The sequence below is a fragment of the Cynoglossus semilaevis genome, chromosome 20, assembly GCF_000523025.1.
Source record: "Cynoglossus semilaevis isolate Cse_v1.0 chromosome 20, Cse_v1.0, whole genome shotgun sequence".
NCBI classification, from domain to species: Eukaryota; Metazoa; Chordata; class Actinopteri; order Pleuronectiformes; family Cynoglossidae; genus Cynoglossus; species Cynoglossus semilaevis.
The window spans coordinates 9,573,741-9,598,041 of NC_024326.1; the positions used below are offsets into that span (position 1 = coordinate 9,573,741).

General features: G+C 41.2%; 4 protein-coding genes across 8 annotated transcripts in view; 2 read left to right on the forward strand and 2 right to left on the reverse strand.

The window, feature by feature from the left end:
* The window catches only part of prkci (protein kinase C, iota), a 17,815-nt gene extending 15,003 nt beyond the window's left edge, over nucleotides 1–2,812 (reverse strand). Inside the window, exon 1 of the mRNA XM_025052335.1 lies at nucleotides 2,311–2,812. Coding sequence (XP_024908103.1) covers nucleotides 2,311–2,393 — 83 coding nt within the window. The 5' untranslated portion in view covers nucleotides 2,394–2,812. The remainder of the gene's footprint in view (nucleotides 1–2,310) is intronic.
* Nucleotides 2,813–3,484: 672 nt separating this feature from the next.
* Nucleotides 3,485–9,649, forward strand: phc3 (polyhomeotic homolog 3 (Drosophila)). Of its 3 annotated transcripts, none has more exons than XM_017042528.2 (14): nucleotides 3,485–4,056; nucleotides 4,898–5,105; nucleotides 5,186–5,347; nucleotides 5,456–5,536; nucleotides 5,634–5,789; nucleotides 5,874–5,963; nucleotides 6,041–6,233; nucleotides 6,352–7,146; nucleotides 7,239–7,513; nucleotides 7,636–7,795; nucleotides 7,876–7,990; nucleotides 8,208–8,325; nucleotides 8,524–8,791; nucleotides 9,051–9,649. In XM_017042528.2, exons 2-14 carry the CDS (start codon nucleotides 4,932–4,934, stop codon nucleotides 9,203–9,205), a joined length of 2,742 nt encoding a protein of 913 aa, XP_016898017.1. In that variant the 5' UTR covers nucleotides 3,485–4,056; nucleotides 4,898–4,931; the 3' UTR covers nucleotides 9,206–9,649. The 3 variants fall into 3 exon arrangements, with proteins under 3 accessions (XP_016898017.1, XP_008332767.1, XP_024908360.1); XM_008334545.3 differs by having other exon boundaries at nucleotides 3,485–4,038; XM_025052592.1 differs by lacking the exon at nucleotides 3,485–4,056 and having other exon boundaries at nucleotides 4,350–5,105.
* Nucleotides 9,650–11,289: 1,640 nt separating this feature from the next.
* Nucleotides 11,290–15,890, reverse strand: dapk3 (death-associated protein kinase 3). 2 transcript variants are annotated; one of them, XM_008334546.3, is made up of 9 exons: nucleotides 15,761–15,890; nucleotides 14,517–14,607; nucleotides 13,949–14,309; nucleotides 13,303–13,432; nucleotides 13,081–13,129; nucleotides 12,965–12,991; nucleotides 12,648–12,800; nucleotides 12,523–12,568; nucleotides 11,290–12,385 (listed from the first exon to the last, which is right to left on the reverse strand). In XM_008334546.3, the coding sequence occupies exons 2-9, from the start codon at nucleotides 14,576–14,578 to the stop codon at nucleotides 11,849–11,851; spliced, it is 1,365 nt and encodes a 454-aa protein (XP_008332768.1). In that variant the 5' UTR covers nucleotides 14,579–14,607; nucleotides 15,761–15,890; the 3' UTR covers nucleotides 11,290–11,848. The 2 variants fall into 2 exon arrangements, with proteins under 2 accessions (XP_008332768.1, XP_024908243.1); XM_025052475.1 differs by lacking the exon at nucleotides 15,761–15,890 and adding an exon at nucleotides 14,696–15,734.
* A 290-nt stretch (nucleotides 15,891–16,180) lies between these two features.
* Nucleotides 16,181–23,896, forward strand: sppl2 (signal peptide peptidase-like 2). Of its 2 annotated transcripts, none has more exons than XR_001761752.2 (15): nucleotides 16,181–16,326; nucleotides 18,340–18,456; nucleotides 18,582–18,764; nucleotides 18,862–18,951; nucleotides 19,096–19,235; nucleotides 19,779–19,921; nucleotides 20,280–20,376; nucleotides 20,470–20,586; nucleotides 20,956–21,037; nucleotides 21,136–21,210; nucleotides 21,290–21,352; nucleotides 21,475–21,574; nucleotides 21,700–21,777; nucleotides 22,064–22,357; nucleotides 23,299–23,437. XR_001761752.2 is itself a non-coding variant. In XM_008334547.3 (15 exons), the coding sequence occupies exons 1-15, from the start codon at nucleotides 16,279–16,281 to the stop codon at nucleotides 23,470–23,472; spliced, it is 1,668 nt and encodes a 555-aa protein (XP_008332769.1). In that variant the 5' UTR covers nucleotides 16,181–16,278; the 3' UTR covers nucleotides 23,473–23,896. The 2 variants fall into 2 exon arrangements, 1 of the variants encoding a protein (XP_008332769.1); XM_008334547.3 differs by having other exon boundaries at nucleotides 22,064–22,224; nucleotides 23,299–23,896.
* The last annotated feature ends 405 nt before the right edge of the window (nucleotides 23,897–24,301 follow it).

A 24,301-nucleotide genomic window follows, 5' to 3' on the forward strand; every position in this document is an offset into this window, starting at 1 on the left:
TAAAACATTTCCACTTCATTATGACATACATTTTATGCTACAAAACAAACTTAATTTATTCCAATAAATGTTTTTGACAAGAAAATTTACTAATTTAATGCTGACAGCCTTACCAAAAACACTTAAGGATATAATTCAAAATGACAACAGTTGCCCCAATGCATTAATTAGGTTTGTAATAAACAGTTACTTAGAATTGAAGCTTCCGTTATGACCATATAAGTGGAGAGGAGGGTTAATTGGAGGATGTGGGTGACTAATGCTGTTATTATGTTCTAATGAATTTTCAGGAAAAGAAAACTCAAATTACAAAAAATAGAACATACAGTTAATTGATATTGTTGATGTTAAGCTACTGCATAACACATCATTTTCTTTCTGAACTGTTGCAAAGGGGAAGTCCCTGATAAAACCTTTCCCTAATGTGTCCCAAAAGCCAAATGATGAGACCCATCCATTTCTCTGCTTTCCATCATAGCTGGAATTCCTCAGCAGCAAGCTCATAAATACCTCACATGTTTTGGTCGGCAAAATGACATCCAATGATGAAGGCACATTAGAGTTCCTGAGGTGTGTCACAGAGACGGGAAGAAATACAACAGGTCTAGCTGAGGTAACCTGCACTACATGTTTTTCAAGTTGGCTGGGCTCCAATCACGGTCTCCACCAAACAGAGTTAGTGGGGCAGGGTGTGCCATGCGAGTGATGTGGTGACCAGTGATTTCCATCATCCTGATGTCTAAAATGGTTGTAGATCACATATGGACAGAATAGTAATAGTGAGGTTTCTGATTTTATAACAATGTTGGCTTTCTACTTTAAATACCGTTAGTGCAAATGGGAGGTAAGTCTCAGGTATTTTTACCAGAGCTTTACCTTCTGAATGAATGGTTAAAATGTCTTTATATAGATTTAGCTTTATATTTAAAATGTAATGTATAATTTACTAAGCAATTTTGTATAAAATAAAACAAAAACTCAAATGTTCAAGACAAAAAAATATAATGCTGATATTAAGGAGCAAATAAATAAGATCATAAATGTATCTGAGAAGACAGAACTTTTTGTCATAATAATTTTTCTATTAAAAATAGGCTGTGATAATGTCTTAAAATATTGAATGATTTTTCAGTGGTAACTTAACTCAAAACACATTGTAATCAACCATATTATTATAGTTGTCATTAGTGGAAATAATTACAGTATAGTAACAATTCCAAAACTGAAGTAGATCTGTACACATGTACATATAAACCAAACACTTCATAAATCACCAGATATTTTAAAGTAATGTATGTATGTAAGTGGTGGGCCACATGGTAGAATTTTGGATGGCACATAGAATACAGCTTTTAACAGATCATCTTTTCTGTAAGGGGTTGCATGTTCTCCCCCTGTCAATGGGTTTTTCCCAGTTTCCCGTCACAGTATTTAATAAGCAGATGGAAGATAAGGTTAATTGTCTACTTTATACTGACCACAGGTATGAATACGAGTGAAAAATGTTGTTAGTCACTGAATTTGGTCCTGTGATGGATTGGTACAGCCACTTTATCAAGTTGCTGGGATGTACTCTAGCATTTATTACAGTAACAATAATATTGTTCACTTCTGGGTCTCTCCTGTTATCCGCTTTCCTTTAGCAGCTTTTTAAAACACACACACACACATACATATATATACTGTAATCACAAAGAAAACATAATATCAAAAGGTATCAAGGCTGCAATGATGCTGTATTTAAATGTACAGTTAAATATACAGTTTTGTTTCTAATAGGTAACAATGTTATAACATGACTTTTCTTTGGGATAACTACAAGGAAATAAAACTATAGCAACAAAACAAAAGATTACATCAATTGGTACTGAGACTGCACTGATTTCCTACCAAACCCTGTATTGACAATCAACGCAAATAGCCAAGCTGTTCGCTTTAACATAATATTGTATCTGAATCTGAGGCAAAATCAGATAGTAAGTCGCTCTTTTCGCTCGTGTTATTAACTATTAGCTCGCTCAACAACTAATTTAGGCCAATTTAAAGGATTACAAAATGCTCACTGTCTAATACCCACGTTTGAAATGAAAACGTAAGTCATGTTAGTAACTGTCATTGTGTGTGTGGGTGTGTGTGTGGACAGTATCACCTGGTCAATTTCACCGAAACCCAGTGCCCACTGTTAGCCTGTCGTTAGCTGTGTTTGCTAACGTTAGCAGACGGGTTAACCTCAACTTCAAGTATAAAGCAGCCACTATTTGGGCTCGTGAAGTATATAAAGTACACAACAGAGTCAATTTGATTCCTTACCCCTTGTAATAGGCTTTCACCCGGACTTGGTGGGAATTTTCGCCGGGGTGGGACATAGTACTGTCCCGCAACGTCGGCATCATAAGCTCAGCCGCAGTCGGTCCAACTCACTGATACCTTCCTCCTTTCCTTCAGCTGAGTAGTTGTGTTACGCTCAGCAACACTTTGTTGCTAAAGTCCGTCGACAAGTCGAGATAATAACGACACTGGGGATGACAAAAACGAAGATTCTCGTCGCTCTGAACAACCAAAAAATACATGAGAAGTTTAGAAAAAACTTGCCAGATTCGCCAAACAACTCCCTACTGCAAAGGCCTAATAGCGGAAGAGTCCACTGTTGGAATGTTTGGGGTAGCATTCAACTTGACGTTTGGTAGAATGTACATAATACCTAATACACAAGTTCAAATGATTAACAATCACAACTTTAAATCGAATACCCTCACGCAAGGCTGTTTTTTTTTATTCAAACTGGTCAACATTCCTTTTATAAAGTATGTCGCTGGCTAATTCGTTTCGAAATTCAAACTGGTCAAAGTATGTCGCTGGCTAATTCGTTTCGACTGTACCAAGTCAATATGTTTTCGTGTATGTGCTACATTCACGTGTACACATTTGACCTCGGACATTTCAGCTGTCCCTAATATGACATGTAACAGTATACCATGTTTTTTTTCCACCTCTTTAACTAAATTCGGGTTTTTTTTAGAAACTATACTCATAAAACAACATTTTTATTTATTTTATTTAAACTGTGCCTGTTAATTTAGTTATCCTTGGGCTGTTTAATTTTTTAAAAAATGGACGTTTTGCAAAATAGACTTTAATTCTGTAATATGTTTCTATGGACTTATTAAAACGATGACAGACTACCCTGGCAGGGTAGTCTGTCATTTAAAAAATGAATAAATCGTTTTCGACCTGTATGGATAGATAAATGGATAAAGTATACTGTATGTTAGTCAGGTCATTTCTTTTTCTATAGCCCAAAGTCACAAAATATATTTAGCCTCAATAGACTTTAGTTTTTACATCGGGGCCTGGTGAATCGTATTTGTAGTCAATATTTTATTGATAAATTATTACTCAAAGTAGAGCAGAACATGTTTTACAATTATTATAGAAAAACAAATCACAGTGGGCCCCGCATCACACAATAATTGCAACATTGAACTTGTGAAGGGAGTCACGAGTCAAGGTGTCATAATAGTCATAAATATTATATGACACCATAAATATATTGATATTAACAATGCACTAAAAATAACGGAACAATCAAACATTAGCGATAACGCACGGTTGTAATATTATAACAATGTAATAATAATACGTCTAAAATTGTTTGGCGGCCAAAAAAGAGTGAAATCTACTAGGCCTTTTGAATAAATAATATAATTTGATTGAATATTATTTTCATTAAATGCTTTAAATTGAAAATGCATAAAAGCTGATGTGGGACACTCACTCCCCAGGACTGTGTAGGCAGGGAGCGGCCGCAGCAGCTGCAGAATTCCATGTGGAGGGTCCTCCTGCACTCGGAGCGGTGCTGTACCAAGGCTTTTTTAATTGGTTGTTACTGTTAGCTTTTTTTTTTTTTATCTCCATTGTATACGCATGAGCATTGACGCAACAGCAGCAATAGCAGCAGCAACAGCAGGCTCCATGACTATAACACTGTGCCGGGCTATGGTCACTTCCTGATGCCCCGTGTCCCTCTGTAGCAGACAGGTACACCGCCGATCAGAGGTGAATGGATGTGCATGAGTGATGGATGTGGTGAGCGGGGGGAGAAGCAGCGACCACCAGCCCGCTTTTGTTGGAGGGTGGACAGTCCACCTGAGGCGAGACCGCTTTTGTGCTGGGCACAGGATATATCGCGTCTCTTCAATTTTAATTAGCGAGTCTGCAGCAAAAAATAACTGATCGATAATCAGTTATATCAGTCCGTATGCTTGGTACGTGATTTACAGCGTTGGTTCCCTTACTGTAGAAAAAATATTCTATTAAGGAAATAAATAAGCCTTGTGTAAGGTAAAAAAAAAACGGTCTGTCGGCTTTCGATCATTTTCATTGGAAAATAGTGGCGTCATAAGGACATAAAACAGTTTTTGTAATAACATATTTTATCTAATATATTTAAGATATGAGGTGAAATTCTATAGAAATGTTTAACATCAGATCCAATCGATCAACAAGACATGAAATGATAGGATTCTTTCTAATGTTAAGGCATTTTTGTCATTCAGAGGTAAGACCTTCATATTTTTAAAATAATTATTCTCAAGCAATATAGCAATATGTATATAAATTAGTTAGTTAATGTAGTTAATATAAAATATAATATGCGCTGCGTATCTCCTGCAATACCTTCACGTACCACAAGGGGGTTTGCATATCCCTGCTGGGAAAAGAAATGTAAAACCTAACCATGGTGCTTTTATTTATTTTATTTTTTCTGTGAGTGTCACAGAACAACATTAAATACGTATCGATTAAACAATGGTTTAAATACTGAACCATCTTTTGCTCCACTTTGTTCTGAAACGTTGTGTTTTAACCGTCCCATTGTTAATGTATATCCCTACAGTTTTCCATTCCTAGAGGTGTGCTCTGTTTGGGAAATGGAACGGCAGAGCCCAGCAGACATGCAGGCAGTGAAGACCATAGACGCTCACACCTACACCACACCAACTACTGTCACCATGGCAACAACCAGCTGCAGCGACAGCACACTGTGCACGCAGGCACCCTTAGCTTCCCTTAGCATCCTGCCCTCAGACCAACAGGCAGTTCGGGTAAGAGGCAGTACCAGAGTAAGCTGCACAGACTGTTTTATAATTACAGCAAATAATGTTTTCATGTCACGACCAAACAGGTGATCCAGCACACCATCCACAGACCTCAGAGCATGGCAGCTCAGTACCTGCATCACATGTACGCAGCTCAGCAGCAGCACCTGATGCTGCAGACAGCAGCCCTGCAGCAGAGCCAGTACCAGCACAAACCTCAGCTGCAGAGCTTGGCCACCATTCCACAGGTCTGTGTGTGTGAGAGAGAGAGTATGAGGGTCTAAAGAATTATTTGAATGTAAGATTGTAAAAGAATTGAAACTTATTAGTATGTTTTTGCACAACACCATCACTAGGCTTCTGTTTGTCAGAGGCAGCTGTCATCTCCCTCATCCACTGACGGTATGGTTCCTCCTGCTGGTGTTTCTCAAACCTCAGTAAGTATTTACTTTTTTTTCCTCTATAATGAACCTCAACAAAAATATTAAATTCACCTCTGTGACTACACTATGACTCATCCCTCTCTGAATCAAGATCACTTTACCAGCATCTTCAGTGACAGCCCACCTGATTGGCCGCAGCCAAACGTCCAACTCCACTGCTGCAGCCACAGTATCCCAGCAGGCCATGCTGCTGGGAAACCGACCGGCCAACTGTAACCAAGCTCAGATGTATCTTCGGACTCAGATGGTACCGGTCTTTTTATTTAATGTCTCGAATGCTATGAATCTGTACGTCTATCTCTATTCCTGATTCAATGTTTTTCTCTTTTAGTTAATTCTAACTCCTGCAGCTCCAGTGGCTGCAGTTCACTCAGAGCTCCCTGCGTTCACCTCCTGCTCCACCTTGCCGACCTCCTCTGAGGTTAAAAAAAAAATCTTCCTGTACAAATGATCAATGATAAGGTGTGTAATGAATTAAACATGTTTACATATTTTCAGGTTCATAATCTGTCTCTGCATGCTCACCTGCCTGGAGCTCTAGCTGCAGCCAACAGTGTGGTCCTAAAGCCAACTCCTCAGACTCAAGTCCCCTTTTCAGCTGCTTCTGTGTCCAAGACCTCAGTCTGTGCTGTAAAGACCAACCACATGATCGATGAAACAGATCATCCTGGACCTCGGACGCTAAATACATGTGAGTCACACTAGATGTGTTTCTGTTCTGTTTCTGTTTGAGAGGAGAATTTAAAATTGCCATTTAATGTTTTACTTGTATCCTTTGTTTTTGGAAAACTTTGATCCATCCACTACAGCCCTTTCTCCAGTACATACACATACTCTGGAGAAGAAGCCGTTGAGCTGTCCATCAGGCCAACAGGTGGCGCACCACCAGCTCATCCTTCAGCAAGCCACTGCAGGTGCCCTGAACCACAAACGTCTCCATCCTATTGCCCTCAAAGTCGCCCCACAAGAACCAAACTGCCAACCTCTTTCTCTTTCAATAAAAAGACTGACCACACCCAGCACCCAGACACAGACCAACACTGACCCCCAAGTCTCCTCCGCTCCTTTGTCCTCTTCTTCTTCTCCATCTGTTACCACTGCGACTACATCTTCAGCTCAAAACTCCATCCCAGCTGCCACTGTTCAATCTCAGCCTCCTCCTCTGGTGGCTGCTCCGAAGCGACAGTCTTCAATCCTACAGGCTCAGAATCAGCCCCCACCTCCTCCACCACCCCTGGTTCTCCACAGGCTGCCTCCAAATCCTCCTGCCTCCCTTCAGAGGTTCTCCCTGCACTCTGTCCATGCATTGGCAGTGCAGACAGGGCAGAGGTTGCGGACAGAGCAAGAGCTTTCTATAGCGGAGGCCCTAAACCTGATGCCTTACCAAAACCTGCCTCCTCCTCAGACGGTGGCTGTTGACCTGAAGGTCCATTTAGTAGGACGCAGAGAGAGCTCATCAATGACTTTCAGTGAAATTCAGGCAGCGCAGGAGTCTAAGGAGAAAAGACTGAGTCCAGAAGAGACGAAGGAAGGAAGTTTGATTAGTCCACAGAAGGACAAGACCCCTGAAGCTGTCATCGTACCGTCAAAGCAAAATGGTGAAGGTAAATATAAAGGACTTTAAAAACATGGACCCACTGATTTATTTCATGAATTCATTCAGCAGTCTGAAAACCTTTTTTCTATGCTCATACAGAAAAACATTCGGCCTCCACCACGTCCAGCCAGTCGGTGATAAAAATACCACAGGTGGAGAAGTCTGCCTCCCTCACTACGATCAGCCACCACCCTCCCCCTTCATCTTCTCCTCCTCTACCTATGTCTGCTCCCCCCACTGCAGTCCGAAGTCCCCCTCAGATCACCTCTGCCCCCACCAGCCTCCCAGGAAGTCCTGACAGGATGTGCACAAGCAGTGTCCTCACACACCTGATCGAGGGCTTCGTCATCAGAGAGGGACTGGAGCCGTTCCCAGTAAGTCAGCTCAAGTCACTCATAACGGAATATTCAGCTGCTGGTAAAACACAGCTTTAGTTTGAGAGGAACAGCTGCTCTGCTGTTATGGTCACCTACATTTTTCCATCATCTCCATGAAGGTGAATTCATCCTCGCTCTCAGAGGAGCAGCAGGCTTCACTTCCAGAGCCACAGGACATTCACACCAACGGGAGTCCAGCAGCCGAGGACAGCCCCGTGGATGCTGACCTGTCGGAATCTTCAGACTCCGAGATGGAAAACGGTGGTCCACCAGCAGAGGGTGAGGACCGACTGTGTGTGTGTGTGTGTGTGTGTCAGAGAGAGTGTGAGAGGGATGAACTCTCAGTTGTGATGTTTCAGAGCTGGGAGACGAAGCAGAAGCAGCATTACTGCAGTGTGAATACTGTGGAGGCAGAGGTTACGCCCAGACGTTCCTGCGCTCACAACGCTTCTGTTCCATGACATGTGTCAGAAGGTGAATTCATTAAACACGCATTGACAACTTCGAATTAACAACCAAACAGTAGAATTAAAGTTTCAGTTTTGCTCCAAGCATGCTGATCCAATGCTTGTTTTTGGACTATTTCAAATACACAATCAAGACAATTTACCAGTCCAGACGTACAAACACTGACCAACTGCAAATATCAAAGTCTTATAGATAGCTTACTTCCATTGACTCTCTCTGTCAGGTTCAACGTGAGCTGCACCAAGCGTGTCACCAGACTAAGAGCAGGCCGCTGGAGCAGCAGACCACTGGGGCGGAGAGGACGACCACCAAGCAGAATGAATGTAGCCTTTCTGAGACGGGTGAGTTTGCTTCAATGACCTGAGAAATACTGTGGTTTACGCAAGATTAGTGGTGTGTTAAATGGAAACACATGAATGTAAAAAAAATAGATGTTTAAAAGTATTATGGTTCGTCTAAAATTAATTGAGATTGTGTCAAGGAACTTGACAAAACCAGATACTCAGGACCACAGATGATGCTGTCTTCTTGTTTCCTAGGCTCAGGGCTCCTACCCTCCTGTGAGGAGCCAGCAGTGTTCAGAGAGAGATGAAGAACTGCAGGAGGTGCAGGAAGAGGAAGAGCAGGAAGATGAGCATCCTGCTCCAATGAAAACCAGACTCCAGAAGTTGACTGAGAGGGAGCAGGAGAGGGAGAGTGAGCGGGTGATGCCAGAGACAATCAGTGTTTCTGATGGAGAGGACGATGACGGTCTTCCTTCACAGTGGAATGTGGAACAAGTGTTTTCCTACATCTACTCCTTGCCTGGTAATAAAACCAACGTCAATTGCAGAATGGGCCACATTGTGGTTGAGTGATTTGAGCTGCTGCCTTACAAAAAGATGATCCCTGGTTCAGTAACCCGTGGTAACTGATGTTCTTTCTGTGTGGGGTTTGCATGTTGTTCCAAGTTCCCTGGTTTTTCTCACAGTCAAAAACCTGCAGGATTAAGTTCAGTGATTTGGGATGAATTTGCATTTTATTATTTCCACAGCTTCATTCTGGGTTCTTCTTTTTATTCCACTAGGTGGTTCTGTTGTTGCCGAGGAGTTTCGTTCTCAGGAAATCGATGGCCAGGCTCTACTGCTCCTCACGGAGGATCATCTGGTCAGCACCATGAACCTTAAACTGGGACCTGCTCTCAAACTCTGTGCCCAAATACAGTCTCTGAAAGATGAATAAAAAAAGAAAGAGTCTGAGAGAATCTTCTTGCCCTGGGATTATCCACTCACCAACCCAGATCGGGATAATCTTGATAACACTGCCGGGGAATTCTCCCCTGAGTGAGAACACCAGTGTTTCCATCAGACCGGTGAGACAAAGTCCAGTCAGTCGAGCAGCTGATATGAACTCAAACTGAAGCATCTACCCTCGATTACCTCTACTATACATTTGTTTGGAATGGTTTAAAATGCTATTTGTATTGTTTATAATAAAATACATCAAGGACGTTGTACAATATGAAAGTTTACAAAACAGATGTTGTCTACTTATTATTTGGGGTTGTAATTATTATAAAAGAAAACGTTGTTATTATTGCCACCATTGAAATATAAATTAAATTGTAAAAACACCTTATTGTCAACTTTTTTTACACCTTGTACCTTCCCTTCAATTATTTTGCTCTCACAGTTAGTTAGTTCACAAAGTCGTCAGACTGTACAAAGACTGTACAAAGCCCTAAAACCGGGACTTAAATTAAATTCTGAAACCACAAAAACACAAAGTTAGAGTGCTGCTGTATTTAACAGTTACTTACCTAAAGGCACTCTCCCAGGTACCACTAGAGGGAGCCCAAGTTTCAACACAGCCTTTACGTACATATATAGGTACGTCCGATTTAATCTTAACTACTCGTTTACTTCCGTGTTGCATGCCTGTTAAATAAAATAACTAATAAAGAGCAGTGATGAGTTCAGCGACGGTTTCCAGGCCATTGTCAGTTTATCAGACAATAACAAGCAGTTATTTGTGTTAAACGGAATTGTCTTCGTGGCCGCGACGTTTGCACTGTTACCCGTTTGTTGTTTTCTTCTTACTGTTTGGTTTATGGGGGACAAGTGCAACACCGCCCCCAAGACTTCTGGTGGTATAACACACGTAGTGAACGCTATGCTTAGTGTTATACAGGCTTAAGGGGATCATTATTATTATTATTAATGATAATTATCATAAATTATTAAGGAAGAATACTTGGGTTTTAAAGATATGTGTATCAAGCAAACGTACAATGCGTTCATTTTTTTATTTTAAACACATTTTCTTTACATATTTAGCTTAGGATACAAATAAAGAGAGCAACGACACACTACATTTGGTTATAACTCTGTTTATTTGACACAAATCTAGACAGTACATTTGTACAGCTCTTTGTTGCCCACTTTAAAACATTAAAATGTATTTTTAGACACTGCTAAAATGATTTAAGTGCAAATGAATATATTTTTGCAAAATACAACTGACTAGGTCATATACAGTACATTCTAGGCTATACATGAGGAATGTGTTGCCTGGATGAGATACGCAGCGTTGGAATGTATCAAGTGCACTGGGATGGTGTGAATGGAAACAACAGTTGCATTTGAAACAGAGCTTTTCCATGCACCTTGGGTGGTTCAAGAGACGACTTTGTAAAACATGTTAAGACTTTGAGCGTTATCATTGTGACAGCAATGACATTAGCTTTGTAGAGGATGATCGGTTGCAGAGGCAGTAAGTGATTATTTTACAGGCACTGCATAGATGATCTACATTCTCTGAGCTGAATTTTCCACAGGACCATAAACTGTGATTAAAGCAAGGGATCACTTTAGGTATACAAGTGTGGACATGGTGCGTCAGTGAGCTAAAGCTAAAACACACAAACAACACTGTTATTTCTTCCAGGATTGCTTAAACCTGAAATAAATAATACGTTTTAAATTCTTCAAATTATTAACCAGAAAATGTTAATTTAGAAAACAATGCACCTAAAACCATACTTAAAGGTACAATGAGTAAGATTCAATGGCATCTAGTTCTGAAGTTAGATATAGCAGTGAAATATCGCTGACCAAAACACTAGTTATCAGGGGGGGAAAAAAAAAGACTAGATTTATACGTATATATATTTATCAGAAGAGCACGGTTCTCTAATAGTTTCCATAAAAAAGGTCTTATCAAATCGAAAAATTACTCATTTTGGCACAATCACAACAGAAAAAAAGTAATTTTTTTAGAGGAGTCACACTCATAAAAACTCCATTGTTTAAATTGATTAGCGTGTAATACAAATGGAACCACAAAAATGTGTTTCCTAATCTTTCACATTGAACCTTAAAAAGTTGGTCATTATTACTAAAGTAGATGAGAAAATCACATCCGCAATGCATATAATGGAATAATTCAACATCCCTGTATTTATTTAATGCAAACCTGACACAATTAGCCGTTTTTCTTTCTTAAAAAACCTTCAAATTGAGGAACGAGGACTTTTAAAGCTCTAGAAATTTCAGATATAATAACGTTAGGTTGAAAAAAAAAGATACTCTAAGTTAGAAAACCATTACAGCTGAAAATTACAGTACATGAATTTATAAAATTATAAATAAATGTATAAAAAAACAAAAATGGAGGAACAGGTTCATTGTTGGTTCTCTGTGCTTCGTGCTGGTTCTCTTTAGTGTGACATAGAGGATGGAACATTTGTTCTAAATGGAAACAGCAGCTGCAGCGTGGCTCAGGATGACGCTCGTTGATTTAGTCTCCGCGCAGCGCACATGCAGAGAGGATAGTTGCTGGAGGATATTTGAGAAATAAAATGTCATTGTTAGACCTGGGCTCAGCTCAGGGTGTACTGCCAGAGCTCGGCCGGTCCTTCTCTGCAGATATGGACTTGACCAGCTCCTCCACCCAGCGAACCTCGGAAGCCACCTGCTCGGCCAGGACCTCGTAGCGGTTTTCCAGGCGCCCAAACTTGCGCTTGAGGATGTTGGCGGCCTGCATGGTGACCCGTGTGTCCTCCTGGCATTTCTTGCGCTGGGCCTGAGAGCGCTGGAGCTCTTGTCGGATGTGGCTCAGGTCACTGGAGATGCTCTGGTTTTCCTCCTTGTACCAGCCCTCCTTCTCCTCATAGATAGACAGTAGCGCTGCCACATCCTCTTGACAGGATCGCTGATTGCGCTCCAGCTCCTTTAGGCCTTCCTCTGCTGAAGCGATTTCCTCCAGCACTTGAGAGAAACGCTCAAAGTTGACATACGTGTTGTTGGGTGGCATGCTGGAGTGGGACTTGATGGTGTACTCCTTAAGACGAGTGGTCTTCAGGCGTCGACGCTCAGGCTTGTGGTCCCTCTCCTCTGGACGCACATTTCGTCTCTTAATCACCTGAGATGGAAAAAAAATTAGCGTGAGAACAAAGGCCAAGAACGGCAGTTTTTTTACCTTTTAAAATGTTTTTCACTGTTGAGCAATGAGTAAATCAAGCTGTGAAAACTGATAAAAAGCTGAAATAAAACATCAACCTTGATCCAAGGATGTCCAAGGCTGTCATCAATTGTCATTCTTTTCCTGAGGACAAACAGAATGAAATGTTTAGATGTTGGTTTGTTTCATTCTCTTCCATCTTTAAACACAAACTTCTCCTTACTTTGGATCCTTCACCAACAGACGCCGTATGAAGTCTTTAGCCAGCTCACTGGTGTTACTGAAATACTCCTCATCAAAGTCATAGTTGACGGCTGAGATGTTGGTCAGGGTCTCCTGCTTGGTCTCACCCAGAAATGGTGAAGCACCACTCAACCTGAAAGAGACAAATATTTTGTTTAGGACCAGAGCTTTTCAGCCTAACAGCTCACACATGAAAAGTTCTGTCAGCCGTAGAGAAAATATGGATGCAAAGGATTTAAGAAATATCCGTCTCTACAAACGACAACAGACAAAGTCAGGATGTGAACCATTACTCACAAAATGTATGTGATGACTCCAATGCTCCTGCAGAGAAAAGAGGATCCAAACATGAGTGGAAACTGTCACACCCATCAGTAAAAAGCTTCAGGAAAAAAAGCATCTCCATGTCTTACCACATGTCTGCCTCCAGTCCAAGTGGCTCATAGTTTACTATTTCTGGTGCTGTAAAACACAGAGGAATGAAAACATAGATTCAAACCAGATGTTAAGATCTAAAGCGCACATAACCCACTTGCTAGCGTAGGCACAAACCAGCAAAAAAGAAAAAAAAGGGAGTGAGGGATTTTCAAAATGGAATGTTTGATCTGTGTGAATGAGATGAAAGAGAAGCTCACCAACAAACTCGGGGGTTCCAAAGATGTTCTTGAACTCATTTCCTGCTTTGATCTGATGAGCAATTCCAAAGTCAATCAGTTTAATCCTGGGGTTTGGGACGTTCTTGTCCAGCAGCATGATATTTTCAGGCTGGAAGAAAACAGTTACAGAATAAACATGTGTTTAAAGTGAATACATTCAACAAACGCAGAAGTATAGTTTGTCTCACTGTTCTAGAAATATACAGAATCTTTTCTTTGATATTTAGGATGTTGATTAGTTGTGACTGAGCGTGATTAATGATGACTAATGATTAATAACAATCATGGTTAATTATGAGGTATTATTATTAATTATGATTAATTGCAAATAATCTACTGCTGTTCTTTGAATAAGCAGATCAAAAATATAATCGTTTGGCAACATTAAATGATACTTACAGGTAAAAGTGTCCCTATGTTAGCATTAGCAAAGTAGCCTCGAGATGGTATATCAAAGTGTTTTTACCTGGTCATTAACTTTGAATTTTTAACCTATGGTGACTCTGACACAGGGAACTGTAGTTAGGGTAACTGTTATGTTTAATGCACTCCTACAGTAAACATTCATCCACCCTGTCATTTCTGAGTCATTGCACTGACAATCCTTATTACACACACTGCTGACCTTGAGGTCAAAGTGGGCGATGTGTTTGGAGTGCAGATACTGAACTCCATCCAGGATCTGTTTGAGGAACTGGGTGGCCTCCTCCTCCGTCAGAGACTCCTTCTCAGCCAGGAAGTCAAACAGTTCTCCACCAGAAACCAGTTCAAGGATCAGGATCACGTCTGTTTTATTTTCAAAGATGTCGTGCAGGGTGATGATGTTGCTGTGCTGGATCTCTCGCAGGATGTTGACCTCCCGCTCGATCTCCTCGCGGCTCACCCCCCGCCGGCTGGACGACAGGCGGCGCTTCTTTATGAACTTGGCAGCATACTCGATGCCTGTGCTCTTCTCTTTACATTTGCGAACAATGGCAAACTGTCCACTGTAGCATGACAAGCACAACACGTATAGGGTTACAATATAGTAAAGTTATTAATATTTAAATAAGTAGGCAAAAGATTCAAGAAACTAATTATTAAACTACTTCAAATGATGTCACAGTCGATTCAGAACTTAAAGTGTCTCCGTTATCTCTCGTTTGTACGCACAAAACTAATGGTCTTAAATAACTGAGTGTGCTTTACTGTACCTGCCCAGCTCCTCTCCCATCTCATAATACAACTCGACATCTTCTTGCCTGAATCCAGCCATGGTGTGATGAAGCAATGCCTTTAGATTCACTGCAGTGAAAAGGAAAAAAATGTAGTAGCACCAGCCAGTGTGAAGTTAAGGTAGTGACATCACTGTAACCCAAACAGTACTACGTACTCAGATCTGGTAGTGGATAGTTACTTTCAGAAAACCCTCAGTGATTTGAAGTACCAGCTCTGACTATGTGCTGTTGTCAGGTTTATGCAATCATAAAGCTTTTTTGTCTCTTCTGGGTTTTTGCAAAAGGTTTCCTTACATCTCACACTATGCTATGACTCATTTGATATATTTTAGGATTGTTAATGCCTGTGGTTGTGTCGTTGTCAGTCACTTGTCTGTCCCAGTCATCAGTGCTTTAGGGAATTTCAAGTGCACGATCAAATAGAGGAATTATAGTTGCAGACAGCATCAAACCTGTCAACCTGCATCTGACACTGACAATGTCTGACAGCCACTGCTAATCCTTCTGCTGTACAGTATCACAATGGTGTAATCCACAGTACACTGTAGTATTTAGATACTATTAAATCCCTATCAGTCAAAGGCAGAAACGCCAGGTGTTTTGCACGTCCAGATCAACTTAATACCTGGCTCACTTTGCTCCTTATTTGGCCTGAATCGCCACAGCTGGAGTTTTAACTGAGTGACGTCAGAGCTTTGCTGCATACCAGTCCTACTGACATCATCCGCTGCCTTCACCGTCTGTCCACCACGGACTGTGTTAAAGGGCTAGGGATTATTTGTCCCACACACTATACGTATCGTGTATAAACACCTATAATCTGTATGTTTGTGTCTATGTAATCTATGTGAAACTTCAGCCAAAGTGAATCGTCACGTCGTAAAGCAGCGTAAAGCAGCGTAAAGCAGCGACTCCGGCAAAGACATTTGCCTAAGTCGAACATCGTCAGTAAACGCACCATAGGTATGCGTCGTTACAACAAACACTTGAGAAACATGCGGCTCCCGATGTTAACAAGAACTTATTAAAAGCTTACCAAGAAAAACGCTTTCAGGAGGATAAAAAAAATCAACTGCGTCGAAAAGAGTCGCGCAGCAGCGGAAGATTAGCGGCTGCCGCTGTTTGAAAAATAGCGAACGCCGCAAATATCGACAATAGAACACTAACATCTGTGAACAATATAAGTACTTAACCAAATCACGAAGAAACTTTAAACTTACCATTCAGTTGTCTACGAGAGCTGCATGCCTTAGTGAAGAGTGAGAAAACTGAACAAGGTCAAATAGTGAAATACAGAACTTCCTGTTTGATCCTTCAAAATAAAACAGTTCCTGTGCGACATAATTATTAATGAAACTAAACGACCTAAAATACTTTATTCACCCCTTCTTACACATAGTTCTAAAATCATTTCAATTTTTATAAATGTAAATTAAATATGAAATAAGTTTTCTAAAATTCTACGCACTACTATGTATATTTAAAGTGCATTTACTTTGCGGCTAACACAATTCTACGCAATGTACATTTAAAGTGCATTTACTTTGCGGCTAACAATTTGACTGACTTAAGTTTAAACCAATCAGTGACGTGTTTACAGCGTTGCAAGGAAAATAGCCAATGAGAGCATATTTTATGATAAAAGTGGGCGTATGTTCTGTAAACAGCTGGTGAGGTTTAGAAAGGGATACTGAACGGAGAGCTGCTGGATGTGGGAAACAACAAGGAGCTAGGCATCATGAGAGTCCCCGGAACGCTGCTCTGGGCCGCATTTCTAGTCCAAAAGGTGAGAGAGTCCGCCTTCACTTGACCGGAAACTGTCCAGTGAGCCATTGATGTCGCGTAACGGCGACGAGCTGACATCTATGTTTGTTTTCCTGACGGTTTTACAGCATGTTCCGGCAGGGGTAGCTCGAATGCTATTAGTGTTAGCCTGCAGGGACATTTGCGGGCCCAGGTGGAAACAGACTCATCAAATCTCTTACATTCAGATGGAACGCAAAAAGCAGAGTGACCACGGCTCCTAAGATCAGCTTTGTTTATATCAGTCAGCTGGCTGCTTTGGGAGTCATAACAGATAGCTAACAGTTTGCTGCAATCACAACAGCATTGCAGAGTATAAATGTTCACCTGCTATTGTTATTGTCTTTAATTTAAATATTTGAACCGGCTCTTCGATGACCTGCGTGGGTAAAATATTTATATTTGTTATTTATAACGTTAGCAACAGGCTTGTATGTTGTAAACTGTTAACAGACAAACTTTAACTTTCTATATTCCAAGCACTGTGTATTTTGAACAGTTCTAAAATAAAACAACAATAAAATGATGCACAACACGAGAACTAATACTGAGATTTAATGATCAGAACAAGTTAGTGCATGCATTTTAAAGAGCTCAGCTATGTACCATTTTCAACTTATTTAACTTTCCATATACAATGGCAGACGTTCAGCCAAGATTTTTTTTCACGACTACTGCAACTAAGAACAAAGAATACACATCCTAGAAAAAAACAAAGTGAGACCACAGCCTGTGAGGCTGAGTAAAAAGGTTATAAACTGTTGATACATTGAACAGCTATGAAGCTGTCAATTCTTATGAGAGAATAGTCATAAGTATGTCCACTTTAAGACCATGACTTGAATCAGAGAAGCTGAAATAAAACCCACTCAAACACATTTTGTGGCAAAGTGGTAAACAGAAGCCTTGCCGTTTGCTGACTAATTGAGCTTCTGAGTCAATTCTGAACACACAGTGCAGAGGATGGCTATGAAAACACTATAATTTTAAGTTCAGCTGTGGTTTTCTTCTCCTCTCTGACTCCAAGTCAGGAGTTAAATCTCAGTGAGCCTGTATTTTCACAGAGCTTCATGGCTCGGTCTTTCTAACAAACCATGGTGTGATCAAGGTTCGCTGCTGAAAGCCTGACGGTCGAGTGATGACGTCAAAGATGTCAATCATGGTATATAATGGTATGGTTGATGTGATTTGTGGATCTGTAAATAAAAGAAACAAGTCAGTGAACTGTCTGTGGAGGATTCTGTCATTTTGGTTGTTGAAAATGAACCTGGATGACTAAGAACCTTCACAGACATGTTTGTTTATTCTTTTTCTTTTAACACATTTAAGAAATACCTGCTTCTCTGACAAGAGTCTGTCTAATCTGTCAGCATGACCTAATAAAATATGTAGTAATATTATCTTACCATCCATTATTAATGTAGCATGAAGAAGTAGTCATTTTAGGATCTGCATTAATATTTAAAGTCATCTTTACTGTCATGTTTGCTAAAAGTACAATCCATAAACTGGATCAAATCTACCCAGCAGTATTACTAACATATGAAGCACGACTAAATGAAAACATTTAAAGTCAGAGCTGCAGAACCAGTGTTGAAGATTTTTTTTTTACAGCAGTGCAGTGATGCAGTGTTGAAGTTTTTTTTTTTTACAGCAGTGCAGTGATGCTGTTGCTGCAACAAAGAAGATCTGCTGTCTGTGGACAGGAGTCTCCACTCTGACCATAAAGACAGCTGCCTGTTAGAAAGTGCAAGGTTGCATCAGGACATGTGTCCAACAATTAAATTGCCAACAATACAATGCAGATAATGTTACTGTCAATCCCTGAAAAAGAGAACAGAGAACAAATCTCTTTTCCTAACTGTGTGAAGTTCCCTGGTTGTAAAACCTCCTGCGGCAGAGAGTGTTCCTTGGCGTCAGAGCCCAACAGGCTTGAAACACGGTCCGTACCATGCGCACCGACAGCAATGCTAACATGATCTTTATGTTTTGACAGGTAGTGGGAGAGTACGGCATGGCCCATTTCAGCAACAAGGGCAGCAGCAAAGGAAAGGATTACTGTATTTTCTTCAACTCCCAGTGGGCACCTCTACCTCAGGACCTCAACAAGGCAGTAAGTCGTTAGTAAACAAGTCTCAAGTCCCAACTGGTCATACAGATTATGGCAGTGGTTCTCAAATGATGGTCTATTGTCCCCATGTTGCCCACCGGCCTCTCTTCATTGTCTTTATCACGTAGTCACGTCTCCAGATCTACGACCTGACAACCTCGATGCTGTGCTCAACTTCTGAGGTCCCAGAAGGAGGCTTTCCCAATCGCATCCCCATGGTGATGCGGGGAAACTGCACTTTCTACGAAAAGGTCCGACTGGCACAAATTCACGGCGCCAAGGGTCTACTGATAGTCAGCAAGGACCGACTGGTGAACTGAACATAACTTTCCACTCATAAACGTTGTTGTACTGCTGTAGTACTTTGACTCGAAGAGAAGTAACTGGAGTGTATCTCTTTGATTCCAGACACCACCAGCAGGAAACAAAACTCAATACGAGGAGATTGACATCCCTGTGGCTTTACTCAGCTATGCTGACATGCTGGACATAAGCAAAGTAAGAAGGTTTAATGTTTTAAATACTCACATTTAATCAAGAAAATGCAGATTATTAAAAGCTGTGTGTGATGAAGTTTTAAGGTGTGAATTTTGATGATTTTGGTCACAGTCCCAGATATGATGCCCTGTCTTTTTCTCACAGACTTTTGGTCAAGGCAGGCTGGTTGCCATGTACGCTCCTAATGAGCCAGTGGTGGACTACAACATGGTGATCATCTTCCTGATGGCAGTGGGCACCGTAGCTGTTGGAGGACACTGGGCCGGCAGCAAAGACAGAAAGAAGTGAGAACTGGATACTGAAACCTGGACTCACTCATTAGTGGACATTTTTTGGTTGTGATGGCAGGACTGAACTGATACTGAAATCTGGACTCACTCATTAGTGGACATTTTTGAACACTCAAAACCTCTGTGCAGTGGTTATAGTGTTGATGTTGTTATATATATATATATATTCCCAAAAGAAACAAGGAAGACAAGGTGAGGTTTTTTTTTTTCATCCATTCCAGACACACGTCTGAACCTGCTGAATTGACTTTAGTGAAAAAAGAAATACCCAGTTTTTCCATCAACTTGCACATAAATTATCACAAGCCTTTGTGGCAAAACTTACATTTTACAACTTCAGACATTGCTTAATAATTAATGAGTGAGGATGAAGTGAGAATAGGAGGGAAGTGCCATAGGTACCAGCAGGCAATTCCCCCTTTTTTGATGACATGTAGAGACAGATCAGGTGATCAATGGAAAAGTCATGGAGGAATGTTGTTTTGAACATTTACTGTAGCTGTACTGTAACACTGACTCCTGTTTGTCCTCCTGCAGACGCTACATGAAGCACAAGCGGGACGACAGCGCGGAGAAGCAGGACGAGGAGACAGTGGACGTCACCCCCATCATGATCTGCGTGTTTGTGGTCATGTGCTGCAGCATGCTGGTGCTTCTCTACTTCTTCTACGACCACCTGGGTACAAAGTCACCACAACACCCTGCTTCTCATTTAGATATAAAAGAATTAGGTCACTGCAGCCAAGTCAGCTGTGCCACCTGCAAAAGGTTTAAACTATTTTTAGAGAACTGAGCACAGAAATATGTCAAAGCACTCATGCTTTTTATTCACCTGGAGACCAACTAGTTAGAAACACCAGTACTGAACTGGAGAAACACAAATGTTGTCTTTTTGAGATGGTTACAAAGGGCCTGTGTCAGATCATACAGATGAAAACCTACAATATCATTAACAAAACACATTCACCAATTTCCTTTTTTTAAAAAAGTCAATAAAATGTATTTACTCACTTATCCTTAATATTTGTCACTCTTCAGCCATTTGGGTGATTGGCATCTTCTGCCTGGCATCTTCTGTCGGCCTCTACAGCTGTCTGTGGCCGTTCGTCAGGAGAATTCCCTTCTGCAAGTGCAGGTGAGACGCATGAACAGTTGGTTGAAGGAGCTAGAGGGTTGTTTTTATTGAATTGATTTATTGTATTAATGGTTGGACATGTTGTGATCACAGGATCCCGGAGAACAACCTGCCGTATTTACACAAGCGGCCACAGGTCCGCATGTTGCTGCTGTCAGCTCTGTGCATCGGGGTCAGCATCACCTGGATGGTGTTTCGAAATGAAGACCAGTAAGTGAGAGAGATCCCACACCTGATGCTACGGCTCCGTCCTCTCAGTCATCAGTGGTTCCCTCCTGCTACTGCGGGCACATTACAAAACTCAGTCCTTAGTCAAAAAAAAAAAAACAAAGTAATAATAATCAGCTCTCTGTCAACGTCAGCCTGTAAAAACAACAACATACTTTTGTATCTGTAATACATTCGATGGTTCAGACTGTCGTCCGACTGCAGCTGTTCTCCACTGCAGGTGCCGTTGAGTCAGGTCCTGTTATGTAGTGATGACTTCGCAGCGTCTGTGCATAAAAATCCTGTTGGAGAAAATGATGACGGCAATGTCGGCTGACTCATACGTGTGTGTGTGTGCGTCTTGTTTCGCAGGTGGGCGTGGGCGTTACAGGACGCCCTGGGGATCGCCTTCTGCCTCTACATGCTCAAGACCGTCCGACTGCCTACATTCAAGGTGCACTAATACCGTCATGATTCACCCTCATCAGATTGACTGGAGACGTCTGGTTTCTGGGAAGCCGTGAACTGACGTTGTTCTCTCTCCCTCTGCAGGCGTGCACTTTACTGCTGTCATTCCTGTTTGTCTACGACGTGTTCTTTGTATTTGTTACTCCCTTGTTTACAAAGGTATGTCCCTGACTTGTCCTCTCAGACTTGTCGACCGTCTGTGTAACAGCGTCAGTGATTCGTGCTCTTCTCTCCACAGAGTGGGGAAAGTATAATGGTGGAAGTAGCGGCTGGTCCCTCTGACTCATCCACACATGAAAAGGTGAGCTGGTTTTCAAGTTCCATGCGTCAGATACCTGATGCCTAAACACAGGGTCTCCTCAGGCTCTCACATCATCCAGGAGAGTGATTGACAGCTGCAGTGATGCTCTTGTTTTCCTCCAGCTTCCCATGGTGCTCAAAGTGCCGAGGTTGAACTTCTCCCCACTGGCTCTGTGTGACCGGCCCTTCTCCCTCCTGGGCTTTGGTGACGTCTTAGTACCAGGTAATGAAACACATCAGCACCAGACACTGGACCTGCTCAAAAGTCATCGTTCATTATTAGATACTATTGATTGTACCAAGTACTGTTTAATGGCCGAGTGATGGAACGTTGCTCTCTGTCGACAGGTTTGCTGGTGGCCTATTGTCACAGGTTTGACATTTTGACACAGTCCTCCAGGATCTACTTTGTGGCCTGTACAATTGGTAAGGACTGGACTGTGTTCTTTAAACTGTGTTCATACCTTCCCTGTTATACATACAGTCTGTATGTATAAGGAACCACAACAAATACATAGACTTGTTACAGTTATTAAGTTTGTGTGCATAGAGTTAGAAACATCTAATAAGGTTTTAATACATGTTAGAATTAATAAAAATCTAATGATTTATTAATTCTAATGATTTCTGCCTGGACACCAGTTAATTTGGGAATTTCTTTTTTTTTTTTTTTGACACCAGGTAATTTGGGAATTTTTTTTTTGTCCTGCAGCTTATGGCATCGGCCTGCTGATCACCTTTGTGGCCCTGGCTGTGATGCAGATGGGTCAACCTGCCTTGCTCTACCTAGTGCCGTGCACTCTGCTCACCAGCCTTAGTGTGGCGCTGTGGCGCAGGGAGCTGCCCCAGTTCTGGACTGGGAGTGGATTTGTGGTGAATACCAGTTTGATATGACTGCCTACTGCGGAAGGACACAAAGACTTTAAAAAGACGACAAAAGAAAACAAATGAGAAAAGAAACAACAAATCTAGTGTTTGATAAGATTGAGAGTAAAGTGAATTTAAAGTTGAGTAAACCTAAAATAATTCAGTTCTCTTTAAACGGCTCTTTCTGTTTTACCGCCTCCCTGCTTTTACTGTGGCTGTGTGACGGTCTGCTGCAGACGGACGTCACTGCAGGTGCTCTGTCTCTGGGCTGCTCTCTGTTCTTTAACCATTAAACTGCTTGTCACTTCTGTTTGTCCTGAGGACACGACTGTTATTAACCTGCTGGAACTGCAGTCACTAGTCGTGCCAGGTGCTTTGTTCTGTCTGAAACAGTATATGGCCAACATAGGGTTCCCGTCTCTCCTGATGGGCCTTCACGCTTCCTATTGTTTTTTCACTGGGGTATGAAAATGAGGGTCTGTGATCGTTCCGTCTGCCTCCAGGAATACCTCTGACAACAATAAGGCTCATTTCATTTCTCTAAAAGGTTTTACTGAATCAAAGTCAAACTAAAGTTGTCTGGAACCAGGTTCCAATTGTTTGTTTTTTTTAAACCAGAGGGCAGGGATTCGATGCCCATGTATAGATGCCTATGAAACCTATGCTTAGGTTTCAGGTTGACAAAACCTTGTGACAGATTTGTAGTGGCAAAAGATGGCTGTATATACTGTATACAGCCTGTATATATATATATATACATTTATATATTTACCAGCCAGGCCAAGTGGAAGAATTGGTTAGTGCTCTTGCCTTACAGAGAAAAAGACAGTCACAGGTTTGATCCTGGATGGCTCCACTTCTCCCACCATGTGGCACAACCTTCATTCAATTTACATTTTTTTATTCATCTGGGCTGCCCTCTTGTGGTTGGGAATAATTTACTTGGCCTATGTTGTGGACAGAGGGAATTCTGTAAAACCTTTTTGTATTTTATTAAACCAAATATTCTGTATTTGTGATTGATTTCAAATAAGAATTATTCAAGTCATCTCATCTCATTTTTCTCTTGGTCTCCTGCAGCTTGCCATAGCGCTCACACCCATCAACTGCACACAAGTTCCAGCACCACAGACAGACGGCCCCTCCACTAAGGTGGAGCCAGAGATGAAACCCAGCACTGAGAGTGAAGCGCAGCCTGAGGATCCACCTCTGGAAACACCTCCACCTGATAGAAACCAGGACAAATCTGACTGAGGGGACGTTTTCTTTTTTTTTTTTTTAATCTACATTTTGTCTCAGTCCTTACGCATCTCAAGTAAGGACATTATTTTTTTTGCACTTGATGTAAAGGTACGGCAGACTAGATCTGGATACTGAATCCTGCAGAGCAGCTCCAGCACCTAAACAGGCACACGATACAGTCTGTGACACAAGGGTGGACGTTCATTTACACAACTGTCCAGTTTTGTTTAGTATTCTACGTCACAGCTGTGTCGTGTTTGTACGTCTCATTCATCACAAATTGTATTTATCTGTTCATGTTTTGGATCAGGGTTTGTGAGTGCAAACAGTGACTTTATAGAGAGCAACTTAAACATTTTTTTCTACATGTATACAGACAGTATATAGGTTTGGCTCCATCTACCTTAAACACGCTTATTGTAAATAAAGTCCAAACCAGATCTGCCGGCTCCATCTACCTTAAACACGCTTGTAAATAAAGTCCAAACCAGATCTGCATTAAACTGCTGATTGTTAGAAAAAAAAAAAGCTGGGTTTTTAAAAGTGTATTTTCATTTTCAAAAACGCCAGCACTCCAGCTACATTTGTACAAAAAAAAAAAATCTAATTTCTATGACGTCATTTATCAGGAAAACAAATTAGTTTTTTTCTGAGCTTGAGACCACCTCTGCCCAAAAAAAGGAATGAATAATTTGCCTGAAAATACTAATAAGTCATGACACTAGCTTGTTCATTTACAGCACTACACTGGAAAGAGCGTCAAACTTTCCATCTTTGAATGATTTGTAAAAAGATATTTGGTTGGTGTAGATGGATGCACATGGAAAAAAAAAACTTGACA